Genomic DNA, 21,672 nt, shown 5'->3' with positions numbered 1-21,672 from the left:
ACTTATACACATATGTACATATATATTTAATGAATAAGGCTAAACTTATGCTCCATTTTGAAGCAAAGTCAATGCGCCACTTCACCTCCTGTAATTAATTTAGCCACAATTTAAATTGTACCTTTAATGTTAATACAAACAATATTAAATTGCGATTTCCATTGATTTTCTTTTTCTGTTTTTTCATCCCTCGCCGTCTTCTTATTTGAATATTAACATAATTGTAACAATTCTTGTAACCAGAGGCAAACACTTATTAAGTCATTTTAATATGATATTTGTCATGCCCAGACATGATTGGGAAAACCCAAGTCAATTGACTGGAAATGAGAAACCAACCCAATCAGAAGATTTTTAGATAAAACCGAATCAGTGTGGCTTACATAGTACAGACGATGAGGACATAATGCATTACTTAGTTGGTACACAATAGCATTTTCAGACTCGGGTAGAGCTTAAAGAAAAGACCATTTGAAAAGGCCTTTTGTTTGGTGCTCTGGTCGTGAACCTTGGCCCATTTCCATTCTCCTATATTGCAGAATTCACCTCACATTGAGGAGATGCAGCAGATGAGGCATCTAGCTCATAAGAAGAAGAGGCTTAGATTTACTGAGATAACAGATAAAGATTTAGTACCAAGGCTGAAAAGCCAGCATGAGCCCAATGGAATTTCGTTACCATGGCTCTTTGGCTTCATCTCGTACTGGTTTACTCAGGGAATTAGAGATTCATGATCAAGTATTACGGCTGGCTGCTAAAGCAGGTTTTAGAGGCAGACAAAAAGAGCAAGCAATGGCCCTGGCTGAAAAGACAATGCATCAGCGTGTGTGCACAGCATGAATATCCATCTTGTGTTTAACACAGAGGATACAGCAAATATCAGTGATCAAACAACTCCATGCTATGGGGAAAATCCTCTTAAAGTTTCATTCAAAATGAACAACGTGGATTACTGATATTTTCAGGAGCATGAATACAATCATTATAGGTAAATCCGAGACACTGGCCGGCCCACAAACGGGCAGGTCAGTGTCGATGGGTATAGTCGTGATACATGCTCTGAGCAGGTGTAATGGGCCAGCACACTGTAACAGTTGAGGCCTCTGTGGCGTTGTGCGTTTATTTTAACATGACATATGTGATAGGATGTTTCCACTCAATAGCCCCACTGCATAGACATTAGTCCGACCGCCCCATTTCTAATAATGCTCACATATGTGCTCGATAAAAGGGGAAGAGTGAATGTTTGTTGGAAGGAAAAAAATAGTTTGGACTGGTTATAGGAACCAAATAATCACTTAACGAAAAAATCTGCTCAGTATCAGTGACACACTTGTCACACTTGCTAAATGAAATTTCAAAGAAAACAGATCTTATTTGTATAGTGCCAGGTGGTGAGCATCATCACCTTACAGCAAAAAAGGTCAACGGTTTAAATCCCACTTCCACTGGAGGCCTTTTCTCTGTGGATTTTTTGCATAATCTCTCCATGCACACACTTTTCTCCAGATACTTCTGCTTCCTCTCACAGTAAAAAGACATTGAAATTGGGGTTACACGGGGTTAAATGGAGACTCTAAATTGACCGTAGGTGTGAATGTGCGAAAGAGTTTAAAATGGTTGTTTGTCTCTGTACGTTTGCCCTGTGACGGACTGGCAACGTGTCCATGCTGTGCCTCGCCTTTCACCCCTTACATCAGCTGGGATTGTCTCCAGCTCCCCCGACTACATCAGGTTAAGAATACATACATTACCTCACGGCATTTTGCATAGTAAGGTCAGGGTCTTACACTCTTATGGGAGAGAAAAAGAAACTCAACAGGCCACTGAATGAGTAAGCCCTTAGCATCAGTTGAAGAGAGAATAATTTCCCTCCTAACAGAACCAGACTCAGAAATGTGTAGCAATGTGCATTTAATTGTTATTTTGTAATTTAAAAGGTTCTGATTTTTAACCTTGAACTGTCCAGGGTGTACCCCATTATCGCCGCTATGTCAGCTGAGCTAGGTACAGCACCCCCTGTGCCCCTCCAGTGAAGGATAAAGCGGTAGATAATGGAGGGATGGATGGATGGATGATTTGTAACCTACCGGTCTTTGCAAATTATTATTGCGTCTCTTTCTTCAGTTTCCTCCCCGAGTTCAAAGACATGTCATTTAACTGATGTGGAAACCTTTAATTCCCCCGGAGGCGCAACCGTTTTACTGTCAATGTGTTCATCATGAAATACATGATGATTGGCAACCGATCCAGGGCGTGTCCCATTTCTTAATGAATGCTGATTGAGTACCAAGATAGACGGACGGCTGCTTGAGACTGATTCACCGTGCGATTAAAATGCAATGCTGCATCTGAATGTCAACTTAAGTAGTGAATTAAATACGCATTGCTTTCGGCATCTGATGAGGCAAAGGCGTCATTTGCAATGGTATTGTCCTTTCATGTTTAATTAAACATGAGTAAACAAACAATGTTTCATTAGCATCGATGTTACATTCCCCCAAGGCTACTAATCATTTTCTTAGAACACCACCAGCTTGTAAGAAAAGTGTCACCTGTCCACTAAGATGGTCTGCTCACACTCTTTGTTCTGTATGTGCTGTAAAACATTCCAAAAAAAGTGGGCAAGAGAAACTGCCCGACTGTGCTGTGCCAAAAAAACGAGCTCCAGCAAGTGGTCCATCAGTTGACGTCCAGTGAATATAAATTCAGACGCAGCCGGTGAGGTACAATAAGCAATTACAAGAAAATTATATTAATGGGAGTTTCATAATATAATATTTGCACAATTTGGGTGGCATTATTGAGCTCTGGCAATGAGCTTGGAGATTTTTTTCTCAGCTGTCAATCACAGGCCAAGACTGTAAAATGATACTGCGGCTAATTTGAATTTGAAAGTCTTGTTGCCACTATAGTACGCAATGAAGGATGCTATGATCAATAGTGCTCCGAGAGGAATTTCAATGCTTTTCCTAAAGCAGATCTAGACCGGAAGTTCCAATTAATGCTGTTTTCTTAGTGTGTATCTGCATCATTACCTTGTTTAAGAAGCCCTGAAGGTTCAAAACAAATAGTAATCTCGGGCTCAGCGAGATCTCTGAAAAAACCCGGTCCGGTTACGTAAACAGCAGTTCTCCTGAACAGCAGCATCATCCTGCTCCGGGCACTGGTCCGGGTACATCCGGTTGTGTACATTGAACCGCAGAAGAAGAATAACGTCCGTTGTGGAGGTGTTTCACGAGCGACAGTGTCTTCTGACTCAGGGTCAAAGTCATAAAAGGGACTGCGGCGGGGAGACGCTAAGAAGCTATTTTTAAACATTGTTAAAACAATGTTTTGATAATGAGGAGCAGTGCATCCACCGTTCCAGAGGGGAAGCTGTGCTTCTGAGAGCAGGTGTGCTGAATATGTCACTTCCGGGTATTGGCCAATCACAAGACAGTTGGGAAGCCGGTTCGAGAGTTGAGTCTGAAATATCGCGGCTCAGGAACAGCGTCAGAAAAGAGGATTTCTATAGGCTCGTTTTATGTGCAACAGGACCACTCTATGTGACCTTTAAAGCTCACAGAGTGGTCCTGTTGCACATATATGTTAGTTATAGAGGTCTACTTACATATATTAACTTGTTTTTATGTTCAAAAACCTCCTAGTCGCTGTAAACGAGCCGATTGAAATCCTCTTTTCTGACTGTGCTCGTCAGCCGCGATGTTTCAGAGTGAACTTTCACCCCCAGAAGACAGAGGCTTGTGATTGGCCAGTACTATTCAGCACACCAGCTCTCAGAAGCGCAGCTCCCCCCTCTGGAACGGTGGATGCACTGCTCCTCATTATCAAAACATTGTTTTAACAGTGTTTAAAAATAGCTTCTTCACGACTCCCCACCGCAGTCCATTTAATGACTTTGACCCGGAGTCAGAGTCAGAAGACACTGTCGCTCGTGAAACACCTCCACAACGGACGTTATTCTTCTTCTGCGGTTCAATGTACGCAACCGGATGTGCCCGGACTAGTGCCCGGAGCAGGAGGATCTGCTGTTCAGGAGAACCGCTGTTTATGTAACTATTACGGGATTTTCAGAGATCTCATTGAGCCCCGAGATCACAATAAACACAGCGTTCTCAGCAATGGCTGAACTGTTTGTTTTCGAACCTTCAGGGCTTCATAAACAAGGTAATGACGCTGATACACACCAAAAAAACATCGTTAATAGGAACTTCCGGTCGAGTTCTGCTTTAAACACATTGAAAAGCAACAGACACACACATTTATATGTATATTCTGTGATTAAGTGGTTTAAGTAATGATTTGATTCATGTTGACTATTTTACCCTACTGCCCATGGACAGGATGTGTCAAGCCTCAAAAGTCTAATTGCCTTTAGTTTACAGTGGACAGTGAAACCGCAGGAAGAGCCCTGTAATCTGAACACATTGCCTGCTAACACAGATTCTGGACGTCGTACAACCGACATACCTGTTGGACACTGGCATTTGTAGTGTCCTAACAAGTCCGTGCATGTGCCATTGTGCCGACAGGGGCTGGAGTCACACTCGTTGATCTCCGTCTCGCACATTGTTCCTGAGAACAAAAGTGGAAAAGGCTGCAATTAGCTGCGTTATAAAGCTCTTAATGAGTCACATCATGTTGCATATTTCATTAGCTGTACATTGCACTGTGAACAACCAAAACAGTTCTGGCAAACACACACGTCTGCTTTCTTTTCCGCAGGCAGTTTTATTCATGCTATTCTTTATTTATACTGCTCTGTCAAATAGATTAACTTAGCTTTGAATACATTATGTAAAACATGCTGAAATGTGTCTTATGACAGCGAGCTGGTATATGGGATGTCTACCATGGCATCAATCTTCTCTAAATTCCTAAAATCAGTAAATATATTTCCTAAAACATTCCCTTAAGAATTGTCTGAACCTGTTTGATCACTTTTTCCCTGAAACCGAAAAATTAGGCCACAGATTTTCATTCACTAACATGCCATATAAAATCAAGCCCAGGGGAAAAGCACACTGAGATTCACTTTCTTGTTGGAAAAAAAAAATAGACACTTAATAACGAGCAATGTCCTGTCTGAGAAGAGCAAATGAGGTGGGGGATGCAGTTTGCTTGAGAGGAGACTAGTGGTTGCTCAGCTGCCTCAGCAGCTGCTAGTTCTACCACTGCGATTGGGGGTGAGTGTCTTCCAGTGCAGGTTATTAATTTAAAACGTCCCATCATCAATAACAGAGCAGCAGTGACATGCAGTGAAAGTCCCTTCTTGACAGCGGCAACCTCATGCTACAGCGCAAACGCTATGATTGATTTCATCCGCACGCGAGTTGCTACAGGTCATTATATACAAAATATGTCGTGCCGTGCAGCAGCAACAAATTACACAAATTTGTCCTGTTATAATCTAAGAAACGCCTATGCTCATTTGTTTCTCTGTATGAAATGTTAGTAATATCAAATATGGTGAATTCAGATGTAGAATGTTTGTTTTGCTGCATCTCAAAAGTCTAATATATATATATATATATATATATATATAAAATACTGTAAATACAAGGAGATTTTTGTACGGTTAGGTTAGATTAAGTTTATCATCCTTTACAGGAAATGAAATCAAAGTAACAAACTTGGATCGACAAATTTCTTGTTGCAACATTTGCGGTGCTCAGTCTGTTTCTCAACAGTGACATAAGTAGCATATTTTTTAGTGAAAACTATTCCAAAATAACCTTGCAGCATTAAGTCATCTGAGAGAGAACTATGTTTCTGCACAGGAAGGCTTGATATAGAGTCTTGGAAAAATGCAATCGCATGCTCACAATGTTTTAGGAGAGAACAATCGAATAAACCTCAGGTCATATGTTGCATATTAAACAAAGTGTGTCTATTCTTGAGGAGCTCAGGACAGAGAGTCAGGTGTGGATTAAACTGAACAAGCTCAATTTTTCTTGTAATCCTGCCTGCTGCAGCTTTACAGCCAGTTGATTTTTTTTTTGATTTTTTTTTGGGAAAAAAGATTTAAATGCAAAGAGCTTAGATTGTAGACTCCCGTTGTATAGAGTTTTATACTGCGTGTTAAAGTCCCCACATCTTACACTATGCACAAAAAAATAAAGTGTATAATAATTAGACCAATAAAATATACAGCAATGGTTTATTGTTCCATAAAAACAAAAGTAAAGCTTTCCAAAATGAAAGCTGAACGCCTGCGCTCAGGTAATGTATCCTGAGTTACGGTCTAGTACTGCGGGGGTTTCTGCGTAAAGCTGGAAATTAAATTGGCCCTTCTACGCCGCATGGCTTGAAATTCTGAAGCAAAAAATCCCAAGATGTTCGAAATGATGAATTCTATCAGTCACTAAGACCTGCCATGGCGTAAGAGACAATTTTCCATTACTGAGGTGGCAACAGATTTCAGCTTTGAAGACGGGAAAAAAAAAAAAAAATCTTGTTCATGTAGTGCTATGTAAGGGCTTATCTGAGTGACAGGTGAGTGTGTCAGGACTTAAGGCTATAGATGGGGAAATATGCTATGGGCCACAGCTTGAATGCACTGGGGATAGGGGGGGGAAGGGAGGGGGGGAGACACATTCAGTGGTTGTTTAAGCAATAAAACAAGGTAAGAACAATGCGGTGCTGTATCATCACAACCTTTCTACAGCATTAATAATGTTCGGCAAACAGTCCACACACTGCTTTTTCAAAGTGTATATTTCCTGTCCGGATAATAATTTGCATAAAACAAAATTGGTATATATTGTCAAGAGATAAAAATCCTACGTTTTTCACATTTCTAATTAACGACTGAGACAAGCAATGCTCCAGACATGTTTTCTTTTTTTTCTTTTTTTATTATTTTACAGTGAAATAAAATAGCTGTCCTAAAACTGAATTAGAAAAAAGATGAACCTGTCATCACCATATGTTTTCCGTCGTATTTTCTGCACCCGGGGTCTTGTGACACACGTGTGAAGAATTTGTTCAGTCTTATTAAAGAATGGTTAACACAAAATGTGGCTTTTTAATTCACGAAAGGGTCTTTTTTTGTGTTTTTGAGATCTCATGTTAACTTGCGTCTTGTTTTTCTTTTTGGAACAGTTGTCACTGATAGCTTAACAAATCTCAAGCATGTTGTGAGCTGGCAGCTAATTAGGAAGCAGTTTGCCTGAGTACTTGGATTAAATGCAATCAACAGCAAGCCCTAGACGTGTCAAGTACTGGTAAATAAATCTTAAGGTTGGACAAAAAAAAAAAAAGAAGCTTAATCAAGAGACATCAAGTACAATTACGGATCTTACTTGTGGCGATTTACTGATACTGCAAAAACTACCAAGAAACTATATTGATCACAATAGGGACTCTGTAAACTCGGCTGGTCAGAGGTCAGTTATGGAACAGAAACATCGGCGTCGACTGCGAGTCAACTCTTTGGAAACAGTAATCAAAGCAGATGTTTGCAGACATGGCAGTTTGATCTTAAACCCAACGATTAAAAAGTGCCCCGTCCTCAAACGATGCTGGTCTGGAGCTCACTGAAGGAACGCTAATTTGATAACCTCTCTTTAAACAATACTTAACAGTTACTTAGGGACTCAATAAATACAGTATGTTCTAAAAATAAGACAGGTTACTACAGTAGAGTCATGCAGCTACAGTGTGCGGATATTTTGTGAAAACGTACGTTTTGCCACGTCTCATTATCTTCATTAGATTGTCTAATTTGTCAACTGGGGTTCTGTCGTTCAACATGTGTATTGATTAAGAGCTGGCAAGGAACATTAGCCCTATGACGCCAAACGTATCATATGTGATACATGAGATTGTGAACCCTCCACATGAGCAGTGTGACATTTTTGTCCCTATAGTTATGGCAAACCCAACAGAGAAACCCGTCAGAGATGCAAGCCCTGCGTAGGCCACTTTGCCCATGTGTACTGTGAGAAATGCAGGGTGCATCTTTGTCTGAACAACTGTTTTCAAGCCTACCATCACTCAAAATAAAAAGGTTGTGAACCACAAAATGAGTAAAAAATAACTTACAGTATGTCTTCCACCCTGCCAGTTCCATTGCTGCATTGTTTTTGTTGGATTTGTTTGTGTATTTGTGTAAAAAAAAAAATCTTTGAGCATTATGACCTGCTGTATCAAATATGAAACAAATTATAACTCCTTTATGGAAATTGGTATTTCATATCAATTGCTTTACATGGTTAGAGAAAAGCTTTATGATGTAAAACATACATTTTAAGCGACTATATGGATACATTATCAATCCATCAAAGGGGAGCATTTATATTTTCTATTTTACATATACCAGTCATTTACAAAAAAAATAGAATTATATTGAACCTCATGGTCTGCTGCTGAGAGTGCATGATAATGCATTTATAATATCCATTTGGTCTTAAAATAAACACAACAGCAGGAGTACTACCTGTGAATGATCGAAAGCTTCCGTCTATACATAAACTCAAATGACACCAGCTCATCAACTCAAAGTTAGTCAAAGATTCTGCATGTTATCAGGAGATAAGCTTTCAGGTTTTCATGTCTAGTTTGACCAATCCTGTTTAAGCAGGTTTTGCTTGGCCACAGGTGAATGGTCTGTATGAGGAAAAACGCTGGTGATAAAGCTGGTGATAGAGATGAGACAAAAAATCAGATGATATGGGTTCTGAGATTATCTTAAATTAACAAAGCAGATGATCCCCAAAATAGTATAAACCGCAGCTAATTATCACAAACAAATCTGGCCAACAAGCAAAATGAACCACTTTCAGAGAGTAAATCAAAGGCAATCATAATGATAATCAAACATTTACAAGAAAAAGAATAACAAACTAGCAGAACAACTAAAACAGTAACATGAACCAATGTCTCTGTATTAGAAATTGTTTTTCTGCCACTACATTTTAATTGGCTAATCTTGAATTAAAATAACAAAACATTGGAATAATATGTTCGATTAAATGGTTGCATTAAACGTAAACCATGTAAGGTTTCTATACGTCATTGCACCAATGCTGCAAATAAAGCAATCAGGAACCAGTATTTTTTTTTTGTAACAAAGGGATATGTGTATTTATTCTAGCGCAATACACATTATGCACTTTTGATGGAATACATGGGTTTCACAAGACTTTCCTCTAGTTTTTAAGCAATATTTTATGCCATCTGCCTTAACACACTGACAAAAGGCAAAATAGAAACATTTATAATTCATGGACACCTCTCTGCACGAGAGCTCTCTCTGTGTCAAATGTCTTGGACGCCGAGTGCACTTTCACTATCCTGATGGTGTACCATTTTCAGAAAATGACTGCTTTCACTTCCTGCGTTGCATATCTGCCTCCCATCTTTGCATGATAATATACACTTGTATTGCACTTTACAGTGTTTACATAAAAAAAAAAAAAAAACTAAGTCTGAACACTGCAAAACAGAAACTCTGCCAAGAGTGTTTTACAGTCAAGCTACAGTGTGTCAGTCCTTTATGAAGACAGATGACGATGAAGCCAAGTTATCTTACCTGTGAAGCCAGGGGGGCATTTGCAGCTGTACTGTGGGGGAGATGATGGCTGACTGGTTGTGATGCATGTGGCTCCATTCAAACAGCTGTTTGGTTTCATCAGACAGGCATTGCCTACATACTGACAAAACTCCCCAATCCATCCTATGGCGCAATCACACTGCAGCAAAACAGAAGAGTGAACTGAAGAGTGGTAACATGAATCCAAATGTATTTAGATGGATAGATACTGTAGCATTATAAGTGTTTCAAATTAGGTGAATTAACCAATTTCAGCTAAAACTCAAATTATTTAACCTAATTTTTTTTTAATTTTAAATCCAATGTTCTGGACTGCATTGTGTACATCTAACAATAAAATCAGCTAAACCCTTTAAAACCGAGCTCTGCTGTAGTTACGCAACGTTTTGTGCTATTGGAAAAATTCCAACGGTTTCCGATAGCTGAGAAGTTGCACGTCAAAGTCAACATGTGGTTATTACGGTAACTTCAGGACGCCAGAGAATCAGCGTCTTTGTCAGCAGAGGGGGAAATAAACTTGTACAGACTTTCCATTATTTGGCCTGTTTTTGCACATTGAGAGACAGAGAAACATCAAGAGCCTTTTTTAAATATGTTTTATACTATTCAAATTTCACATTTCAAATTTAACCTTTTTGTTTTTCTTCATTTCAAATTGTTAAAGCAGTATTTTAGTATGCAGTAAATTGCAAATAACTGCCAGATATTGGAAGTTATTCTGGAAAATGGGCAAAAGCACTTAGTTACAGGACATTCTCTGGTCCTTTTATTGGTAAAATAAGCCAAAAGAAAAAGTCCAGGCAGACATTTCGAGGCGTAGGTGTTTAAGGATTAATTTGAATTGGTATTCCATCTATAAAAAGCATCTTCATGACGAGGGGAATTAAATGAGCATTCTGCCCGTAATGAACTAGCCAGTGGTTGTCAAGCTCAAAGGAAAGTCGCATCAAACTAGTAATAATATTAAAAAAACATAAAAAGAAGAAATGGCCAACTGGAAAAGAGCAACTCGTTCTGATTATGCCTGACCCCTGTTAGAGTCATATCAACATGAAGCATCTAAAAGTAGATTTTAGATTAACAACACCCTCAGTGGTCTAAAGTAACAAGATTGGTGGAGAATAACTGTGAGCTATGAGGAACAGTATAGACATGTATGTAATATTCTCATACATTTTTGCAATAATAATTTCTTATGAGAATTTCAGATATAATTGAAAGTAAAAGCACAGCGTCATTGAAAAACATATCCCTTTTCACAACAGGCGTTTCTACTGAGACAAAAGACGTATTGTAAGTGCTGTGTGAATCATGGATCCGCTCATGAATGTGTTCACCTCCTGTTCATTCTGTGACCCCATTAAGGTGCAGTGTGAGTCATATTTTGTGGGCTTGAGAGTATTTCATTAAGACTGAACCATCGAATTACTTACTTGATATCCGCCAATTACACTCAAACACAATCCCTCATTCAGGCAGTTGATATTGAGCAGCCTGCAGTAGTCAATTATTTCTTCACAATTCTTCCCAGAAAATCCTCTCAGGCATCTGTTGGGAGGAGGTCGGTGTCATCAAAATCAATTCCCTCCGAGCTCTGAGCACTAACAAGCCATAGTTTGTTCTTTTACAGGATACATGTGGTTATAATTTTGTTTACTACATGACCTGTTTGTGATATGAACCTGGGTAGAGAACGGGTGGACAAATTAGATCCCCTGTCTTTGTGACATGGATTATTAAATGGGTGGCATTGGATTATCAAGACAAATTAAGTCTCATTAGACAGATTATACTTGCCTGCAACTGTAAAAATCACTTTTTATTTCACTGATTGTACAGTCTAATATCAAAAATGGGCTCTTTAGTTAATTATTTTCCATACTAATTTTCCTTGAATGTATCTTTGATTTTCAAACACTTTGTAGATGGGCTGTATTATTATTATTATTATTATCATTCACAGATTATACTTGACATTACGATCAAATTGTAGTGGTTTTGCTTATATAAAATACATATATAACAGTCGGCCCAACACTGCATTTCGAAGTCTGCTCGACAGATACGTATTAGGGCTTTAGAGTAAACTGTAAATCCTAATCACGTGCAAAAATAAAACAATGAAAGATCAATTTGTATCTACTCACAGTGGGACACACATTTACAAGATCACTCGATCATCCAGAAATGGAACTAAGAGAGTGGCCTGTGTGTGTGTGTATCACCTGCAGAAATAATCATTTCCCCTGGATACGCAGGTGGCATTGTTGAGACACGGCGATGGGCTGCACAGGTTCTGCTGCTGCCTCTTGCATGCTGGGACCACATTACCGTCTGCACAGACACATTCGGAGTCCTGCATGCAGAGGCAAAACAAATAGGGTCAACTGTTAGCTTGGAAAAAACGGGGTCAGATTAATGCAAAAGCAGCATCACTCAGTGCATAAATGAAGGAGGAATTTACTGGAGTGCTTTGATTGAAACACATTATTTGTAACTGGTGGATATAAATCCAGACGGGCAAGAAAATAATATGACTTTTATGGGTTACAGGTATTTTAAGATGCTAATAAACCCATGGTAATGTTCAACTCTAAAGGATTTGAATTTCAAATGACGCTTCTGGAAAAAATATATTTACGACAAGCAGCAGCATTATGAGGCATTATTTTTGATAAATGTCCCTTTATGTCCCTTTTACTACATTCATAGGTAGGGTTGTGAAAGTGTGCGGCGCACATGGCAAATTGTGAGGAACAAAACAAAGGGCAGAGAAAGACAATTAGGCCATTACTGTATTTTCTCGAGTGTGTCCTCTTAAACATCAGGAACACGACTGCCTCTGTAAAATATATGACCACAATAACATTTTCAGGGAAAGGTGAAAATTACGGCAGGCGCCCAATTACAAATGCTTTGATGAGAGCCTTTTCAAACTGACACTTAAATATGCAGTGGGACATTCAATCAAAACGCTAGAGGTGGCACACACTCTTTCCCTTAGCTCGTCTTGAGGAGGAAATATTAATTGCTATCGCCGCCTTCAGAACGTAGCAATTTGATCGTGTTTTAAGGAACTATATTCATTTTCATATGCCATTTCTGGTTCACGTCCCACTGAGATCCAAACAAATAAGGGTAATGAAGTCCTCACGTGCTCCGCAGCAGTGCAGCGTCGGTCCTCCTGACACGCATACGACATGCAATCGAAGTCAACTCTGGAATCGCAGTAGAGGCCTGCGAAGCCTTCTGGACAAAGACAAACAAATCCTTCAGGACTGTCCTCACACAGGGCACCATTGCTGCAGGGGTTCGGGTGACAGGTGGCTTTCGTCTTCTCACAGGGTGGCCCTATTAAACAGACAATACCACATTGGTGCACTTTCATCAGACTGCACAGAATGCATCGACTTCCATACCGTGCAAGAGCTACTACGCAATCTGCTTAACTCCATGATCCACAAAGTGGCTACAAAAAAGAAAGGGAAACTGAACATGTATGACATTGCTTTCAGTAATTTTATTTAATTTAAGTATATCCCAGAATAAGAAAAGTATGACTTATAACCCATGGAGGAAAAGGGTGAATGTCACACAGGACATAGGAATGTACAAATCGTTCAAGCACGTATGCTTAGAGTTAAACTAAAGGCAAATGTCCATTGTACCAATGCCATCAGAATTTATCTTTGTACGACTGCTAGCACATCATCAGCACCAGACCTAACTTATCAGAAGTTAACAGTGCTTCAATTATTTGACCACAATCACAGCTTTTAAGATAATTGCCCTCTCATTTTGATTGTTCTGTCTTCCATATGCCAATTACCGTTGGAAGCAATTCATGTCTTTAAGTAATTTTCCTCACTTCAGAGTACACAACAGTCAATAGTTTGATGGTATCTTGTGTGGCGCCAAAAACCCATCACATTTTGAATCTATTACACAGTGGATATTGAACTGAGGCTTGAGCATCGTTCAGTTCTTCCAAGGACGCATTGGTCACTCTGGCTTAGAACCAAGAAAACCCACGCGTTTCATTTCCTCAAGACACAATGCTTCAAAATGAAGCCAAACAATTGAAATATTAGGGATCAATTTTGGATCATGTTTTTTATTATTATTATTGTTTTCTCTGCAAGCTGCAAACAGGGAGATTAGTATGTTCTCTCTTTGTGTTTTTCCTGCTTGGTCCCTCCGATGGAGAATCACCTCCACCCCCCAGATGTGTCTCATACTGTGTGCATGGGCTTGTGCAAAATCAGAGGATATGATGGTATGCATCTGCCATCCACTGAATTGTCAACCAGTTTGTGTGTCATAATCAGGAATGCCAGTTGTCTACTGCGTGATTGTAGAGTATGACACTCAATGTGATGTGTGCCTCTCATCATCTCAAGTGTTTCTTAAAGGTTTCAGCTGCTTTTCTTCTTCAAGTTCCAGCATGTTAGAATGGGTAGAGGCATGTTCCTTTAATTGAAGAAGTCAGTGTTTGTGAAACAAGTGATCAAAGTCCTTGACCCTTGAATACTGAGTCGTGTAAAGTGAATACATGCATTGTGTACATATGTATGTGTCTATGTAGTTTATGCTGTGTATAGCAACCCCCAGTACATGCTACATCAAGAAGATGAAACATAAAATAAATATAAATGATTTTAAAGCTCACAGAGTGGTCCTGTTGCACATAAATGTTAGTTATGGAGGTCTACTTACATACATTAACTTGTTTTTATGGTCAAAAACCTCCTAGTTGCTGTAAACGAGCCGATAGAAATCCTCTTTTCTGACGGTGTTTCCCAGCTTGTGATTGGCCAGTACCCGGAAGCACAGCTCCCCCCTCTGGAACGGTGGATGCACTGCTACTCATCAAACTTATCAAAACATTATTTTAACAATGTTTAAAAATAGCTTCTTCACGACTCCCCGCAGCAGTCCCTTTTATGACTTTGACCCGGAGTCAGACCCAGAGTCAGAAGACACTGTCGCTCGTGAAACACCTCCACAACGGACGTTATTCTTCTTCTGCGGTTCAATGTACGCAACCGGATGTGCCCGAACTAGTGCCCGGAGAAGGACGATCTGCTGTTCAGGAGAACCGGTGTTTACGTAACCGGACCGGGTTTTTTCAGAGATCTCGCTGAGCCCGAGATTACAATTAAACACAGCGTTCTCAGCAATGGCTGAACTGTTTGTTTAGAACCTTCAGGGCTTCTCAAACAAGGTAAGGACGCAGATACACACTAAAAAACAGCGTTAATTGGAACTTCCGGTCTACGTCCGCTTTAATGCATATTTTGACTAAACTACGTCAGTGAGTGCTGTTGCCTGATAGGGCTAAACTATAGATGGTTAGGGTTAGGGTTAGGGGTTAGGGTTAGGGTCCTCCTCTCAAGACAAAGATTCCTTTGTCTTGAGAGGAGTGAAAGGAAGGAGGGAGAGAGTGTCAATGGCCTAAATCCTGCTCCAAACTCGTGGTCAGAAACTTAAATACATATTAACACTGTTAAGAACATTTCACCATCTATACCACAAAATAATTGACTGTCAACCAATAAAACATTTTTTCTTTCTATATTTTCTCTCATTTTAAAAAAACAACATTGTAACTCGTTCATTTAATTGGATCAGTGTTTAATTCATTCATTAGCAGCTCAACATTTTCACAATGAGCACCTAAACCGGAGACAGTGACACTGTATGCAAAGGATAAAATTAGACAGCATTCACTGCAGGTTCAAGGTGAAAAAAAAAAATGTCATGTTCCCTGGAGAGGGTTTTCATTTTTGTGTTCTTCACGAGGTGCCTACACATTTATCTTTCCGGCGACTCTTTCTTTGCATATTTTCTTTAATCCCCATGCTGATACAAGTGCTCATGTCCCAGAGGCCCCTCGTAGCCTCCTCTGTGGGCATCAATCTTACTGTGTACAACTTCAGGGCTTGCATTTGCCTCGACTCATTTTCTACCAGAAATTGACTTTTCAAAACTGGTTCACTAAAAGTTACATCAGTACAAACTAATATATATTTAAGGAGGGGAATACGGAAAAAAACTCTACCTGCTGTGTATATTTATGGTGCAGATAATGACTGTAGCACTCAAGAGAATTTCCTAGCATGTAATCAATCTGGTTTAGATCATAATGCATTTACTTTTATGATCATCTCTATTTGTGCTGGCATTTATCTCTCTCCAAGATCTCCATCTCCAACACCACTATTATTACAGTCAGTGTAATCTGCAGTAACCGTACACCCATAAAGAAACAATTAAATAGTTTTCAAGGGTAACAACTGCATATATATATATATATATATATATACTGTATTATGTAGTTGGAATTAACCTTACAACATTGATAATGCTGTCAGAAACATATCAAAAACAATTAACACCTAATACCAAGTGGAAATGGCCCCATAAAGATGGGAATACTTGGCAACAAATGCCCTGGAGGTGCAGCAGAGGCGAGTCAAATCAAAAGAAAATCTCATTTGAAACGTCCCATGAGTTTGGCTCATTATTCTGTGCGCATAGACTTTGGCCTGTGAGGGCAGCCAGCTCTGGAGCAGCCACTAACTTCCAGTTGATTAATGAGGCAACTGCAGCAGGGAGGTGGAGGAAGCACAAGCTCCACAGAACTCCCAAGAAGCCGACGGGACAGGAGGACCCCATGACTACGTGAACGCACCCAGTGGAGTCTGCTTACTTGAGAGAGCAGCAACAACTATGGTAAATTAGATGAACGCCGCAAAGGCAGGGGGATGCAATTCACAAATTTGTTTTTGATAGGAATTACAAGAATTATCCATCTCGGTGTTACAATGCGTCCTGTTTTATTTGGTTACAGTGGTTCAGCAACTTATTGGGCATTCAGTTTCTGCTTATGTAAGGTCAGCTTTGCTGATTTTTTTTTCAACAGAGAATTTATTGCGTTTTCTTAGATTATTTAATTCAAATCAACTCGTATATACGCTTTGTTGACTGCAGCATGTGTCCTTAATCATGATTTATTCAATTCAGCATGCATTTGAAATGTGGGGGCGATGGAGAAAAAGCAAAGCAATATCGTCATTTTAAAGCACTCTTATCTCTTTATCTTCTCTTTCAAAAGGTAAATAAGATATCTGAAATATATTGTGCCTCTGCTCGCCCACTACAATAAAACACATGCTAGGGTATTCTGTATGGCCTTACTCTGCTCTTGTAAAAATGGATGCCAGACAGCGCTGGAAGTAACCTTGAAACCACATCTCCAAAATAATAAGCTTGAGAGCATAGGCTGGACTTGAAAAGGCAAAGCTATGACACTTCAAGTATGCTGCCAGGACACACTGTTCTCTAAACAAAAAAAAAATGAATCAGTGCAAGGAGCCACCTGGAGTTTTATTTTTTGTATTATTTTTTTTTACAGCAGACCCGCAGCAGTCATATCCGGGGCAGCCTGAGGATTATCCAGGTCGTGTAACCCATTTGTATGTGATAATCATTAACCTAAATCTATGTTTATGAGACTTATTACTGAGACGTATTACTTACTGTAATTATTGGGTGAAGCCATAATGTCTCTAATTTACTAGATCAGAAATGCCAAAGAATATACAGTGTGTTGTTTGTCTAAAACATAGCAAAGTCCAGTTGCTACTGACTCGATGACCTGGATGAAAGAGAGTCTACACAGACACCGAGTAAAGAATTTGGCTGCTAAAAAAGCAGAAATGCTGCAGAAAAGAAGACAATGCATCTCCAAAATCTAGTGCAGGAGACTTGAGGTGGTGTCTAAGCTTTCACATGGGACCTATGATGCTACAGCTGAACCTGATTGGAATAATAAGTACGAGTTAAAGCTGTAGTGTCCATCGATCCATCCATCAGTCTACATGCTTTATCCTCCACACGAGGCTCGCCGTGTGGCCCGAGCTGTAGTGTGTAACTTCATAAAAAGGATTTCCGTGACAATAAGCCCATCAGCTCCGCGCGACTCTCACTATAGCCGTGTTTTGTTTACATGTTGCCCACCGACATCACCACGCTGCACACAGAGCGATAGGATTTGCGTCACGACTGGTGGAGGAAATGCAGAAGCAAGTAAAATGAAACAGGAAGACAGCAGCGACTAGTTGGATGGATATGAACAACTGAGAGTTGACCTTTCAGGAACCTCTGCAGTCTCACAAGGAAGTTGGGAAAGTCTGATGTCACTACCCACCTCTTTGGCAGAAAACGCCGAGAACCACCCACAGAAAGTTTCCTCCTAATCCTCAGAGTCCTGACTCAAGCAAACAGACTGTGTATGTACTGTATGTGTGTGTGTGTGTGTGTGTGTATGCAGCAGCAGGTGAAGGTGTGTTTTCTTCACAGCAGAATATCTGTGACTCAAAAACTAAAAAGCTCAGATCATGTCTGTTTTTACATCCAGCTGCTTGTTTCTGAGCGTTAGACTGTAACCGTGAGGCTAGCAGTGTTTTTGGATGAAAGAAAGTACATAGTGGAGCTTTAAGGGCTAACGCCATAAAATTGTCCCTGTTTAAATGTTTCCCAAAAAATGAAATCCTAACTGGTTAAAACATGGAAGTAGTAGATTGGATCAAATCTACTAAACTGAGTATTTTAACAATGTTATGGAACTTATAGAGCTTATAGAGAATAAGTTTATTGTGGTATATGTGGTCAAGTTGTGAAAACTTAGAGTATATCCTTCTGCAAGAAAATCTTCATTAATTTTCATTAAAGTGAATGCCTCTTTTAAAACAATGATACAAAAGAAAATAATATATTCATGATAGATCTAATGTTTAACACAATCATGATTTATAGTTTTCTTATTCTCTGCTCAGGGGTACAGTGAATATTACAAATAAAATATGTATTTGTAATTATTTGTAGGTTTGACTGTACCTTTTTTTCCCCCACAGGCTTGCAAAGGTTGGCCAGTATCAAACTCCTAAATTTTTATAGGCCCCACAGAAACAATAAACAATAAATTATCGTTTAAGTGATTGCTGTAAACCTCTGTTTTATCAACTGTGACATGCTCAGTTAGCCATCAGCTCAGCCCAGGCTTTTTTTACTGCCACTGCTTGTAACATGTGGTATTTGATTTGAAGTGGCTGCTTCAAACTTTATAACGACAATATTAGCATCAAGTGGGATCACGTTTAATAAACCCATAAGGACGACATGCTAATCCTTTCATGATATATGGCTTTCGTAGCCTTTATCTTTGACCTTTCTAAAGATAGTTGCCCCTTTGAGGCTCATGACACAATTCTACATTTGGAAAGTGAGATGCAGCAAATTCCTTCTCTCCGCCTTCAGGGCTGAGCATAAGGGGAATCAAAACAGCCCCGATTTGGTTGTCATAGTGAACAGCGAAGTGAAGAGCTACTTACCAGAGACCCCTGTGCCACAGACACATTTGAAGGACGCAGGCGACTCTCGAACGCATGTCCCGTTTTCGCAAATTCTGTCGCAGTTGTCTTTCCCAACAATTTCTGAGCAGTTCACCCCTGAAAGAAATTCGAAGTCAACTGCCTATTGACACATACATACAAAGAGGCAAACAGAAAATGCTTGAAACTGAACTGACACGCGAGTGCCTGCCTACACTGCTTTAAGGTGCTATTTATTTAAATGTCTAATGAAGGAATGAAGATTAAATTATCAATATAATTCTGCAGCAGGGAGCAGGAAAGAGAACAAGAAAGGACTCGTTTGAAACACACGTTGTTTCAATATTAATTGTGTTCACATTATGTGTGAGTGTAATGGAATTTTGCAGATTAACATTTACTTGATGTGTCCATTAAATGTATAATTAAGAAGGCCGCTTCATTCAGTTTTAAAAGCTAACAGACAACTTTTCCAACTCGCACCACTGCAGTAAATCTGTGAAAAGCATCAATCAGAATATAATAAAATATACAAACACGGTTTCCCAGGGGAGAAAACATTGCAAACATAACTTGGTATATCAAATAAAAAGTTGTTCAAAAGTAACTGTGCAACAAAGGTCACAATACAGTGATTAGGTTCTAAGTGAAATAAGTCATGAGAGCTTCGAATGGGATCAGAGGTTTTGTCCTTACCTGTAAAATGTGGAGGACAGAGGCATTTATATGCCCTGTGGTTTGGATCTGTGGAGCCGCTGCTCAAACAGACACCTTTGTTTTTGCAGGGCTTGTCCAAGCAAGCATCAAACTTTTCACAAAACCTCCCGGAGTAGTGGCGGTGGCATTGACAGTAATATGCACCTTCCCAGAGGTTTGTTTGACAAATACCTTTCCCCGAACAAAGTCGAAGCAGAGGAGAATCCTGACAAAGCTGCATTTTCACAGATACATTGAGCCTCAAGCCAAACTTGCACAGCTGCGTATCTCCCTCATGCAGAGCGATGAAGTAATGATGACCGGGGACAAGCCACTTCGACTCAACTTGCACATTTTCATTTATATTGTGCTGGAAAAGGGACTGATCTGTCATCAGTCCATCTGTGGAGCAGCTTTCAAAATCGCGCTTTGACACGTTGAGGAGTCTGATGCCGTATGACTTCAGTGATTCATCAGCGGACATCAGCAGGTTGTCTCCATGTTGCAGCTGAAGCGGACATATCTGCGGAAAGCCGGGGAGCTCACCGCTCGATTCATCTCCACCCGGAGACCCCCAACACTCAGACATGTTTCTACAGATGTGTCCTTTGAGAGTCCAGTTCACCTGGACTGTGTGCTGTTTAAGGTGCCATTGCAGTGAAGCATGCTGGTTGCAAACTGTTTGGCAGCGAATCATGTGGACAACGACAAGGACAGCGATCAAGTGAAACAATGATGTCACCATGTTTCCTCTCTTTTAGAAAAACAATCAGCAATTTTAGGACCCAACTTGCGTCTTCTGGTAACTGGAGGAGGGACACTCTTGTCGTAGTTCACGAGATGCTGTTTCACTTTGTCCAACAAGTTCACATGAGCAAAACCTGGAGAAAACAAGTGGTGATTAATGATTTGCAAAAGGAAGTTGATTGCAACAATAATATTGTCCTATTTCATCAACAATAAAGAGCAAGGCTATAATAGTTTTGGATTTTTCATTAGTTCTGACTTTTTGTTTTTAAAATGAGTTAGTTTGAGTTACTTTTTAGAGAGGGTTTTGCTAGTTTTTTAATATGCAGTATTTGCCAGGTGCAAGATTCAAAAAGGTCATAATAAGTATTGTGTGTCATAAAGACCCAGCAAAAGATAGACTCAAATGCAAAATGTGCATCATACTGCTGAGGTTGGAGGCAGTTGGTGTAAAGACACACATGAACACAACTTTAATAATAATAAATAATTCTCATGAGACACATCATATTGTTTGCGAGCCAGGAGTCTCAGGGATCTCAATCTGAGGAAAAACATGACCAAAATAAATTAACACAATAAACTCCTCGACTAAAGGTTTGATTCCCTGAGATGAACCAACGCAACCCAATTAACTACATAATGAATATAATGTTTAACTTGCATAGCCTTGTATGCCGCACATTGTAAACACATTTAAAACATTTTATTATGAATTAATGACAAGGTTGTCTCAAATACAAATACTTTCAAAATTGAAAAGAATAATTACACTTCATACTTATGAACCCAAAAGGATTACTGTGCTGCAGGTGCACCCATGGTAATTTGCCGTGGGAATAATACACAACTCCTTATATGGTCATCCTGGAGGGGGGGGGGGGGGGTGCGTTTATAGGTCACATATTCAGGCTTTAAAAATGTGCTGTTGTTTTTTCATCTTCATCATGTGTTGTTGAGTCAAAGTTATGATTAATTTCATGTGACATTTTCGGTAGTGATATAAAGAAGCAATAATTATACAGAGGTCACAAAATAGTTTGTTCATAAAGTGAAATTTCCAAATTTCACAAATGTAATCCAATTTTAAACATTTTGCTCATGTGTGTATAGTTGTTGAAAATTATTCATCGGAGTTTGAGCTGAAAAAAAGAAGTAAAAAAACTCTATATTGCACATTCCTATAGCCTCTGTATATGCTGCATGTTTAAACATAGTCATGGGAAAAAGTAGACAAAACACTCTGTGTTCTTATGCTTAAACTCTCGTTTTTAT

The 21,672-nt window shown here is 39.5% G+C and overlaps 1 protein-coding gene across 1 annotated transcript in view; it reads right to left on the bottom strand.

Annotated features, from left to right (window-relative positions):
• The window catches only part of eys (eyes shut homolog), a gene marked incomplete at both ends in the record, with an annotated part of 153,601 nt that extends 133,206 nt beyond the window's left edge, over positions 1-20,395 (bottom strand). The window contains 7 exons of the mRNA XM_083897393.1: positions 4,474-4,578; positions 9,539-9,698; positions 10,993-11,107; positions 11,785-11,915; positions 12,714-12,910; positions 18,955-19,071; positions 19,651-20,395. Of these exons, the coding sequence (XP_083753519.1) occupies positions 4,474-4,578; positions 9,539-9,698; positions 10,993-11,107; positions 11,785-11,915; positions 12,714-12,910; positions 18,955-19,071; positions 19,651-20,395 (1,570 nt within the window). The remainder of the gene's footprint in view (positions 1-4,473; positions 4,579-9,538; positions 9,699-10,992; positions 11,108-11,784; positions 11,916-12,713; positions 12,911-18,954; positions 19,072-19,650) is intronic.
• Between the last annotated feature and the right edge of the window lie 1,277 nt (positions 20,396-21,672).

This window comes from Microchirus variegatus, assembly GCF_963457635.1.
Source record: "Microchirus variegatus genome assembly, chromosome: 11".
Lineage (NCBI taxonomy): Eukaryota > Metazoa > Chordata > Actinopteri > Pleuronectiformes > Soleidae > Microchirus > Microchirus variegatus.
Note: the sequence above shows the minus strand (reverse complement) of the source record. Positions and strands in the feature narration are given on the sequence as shown.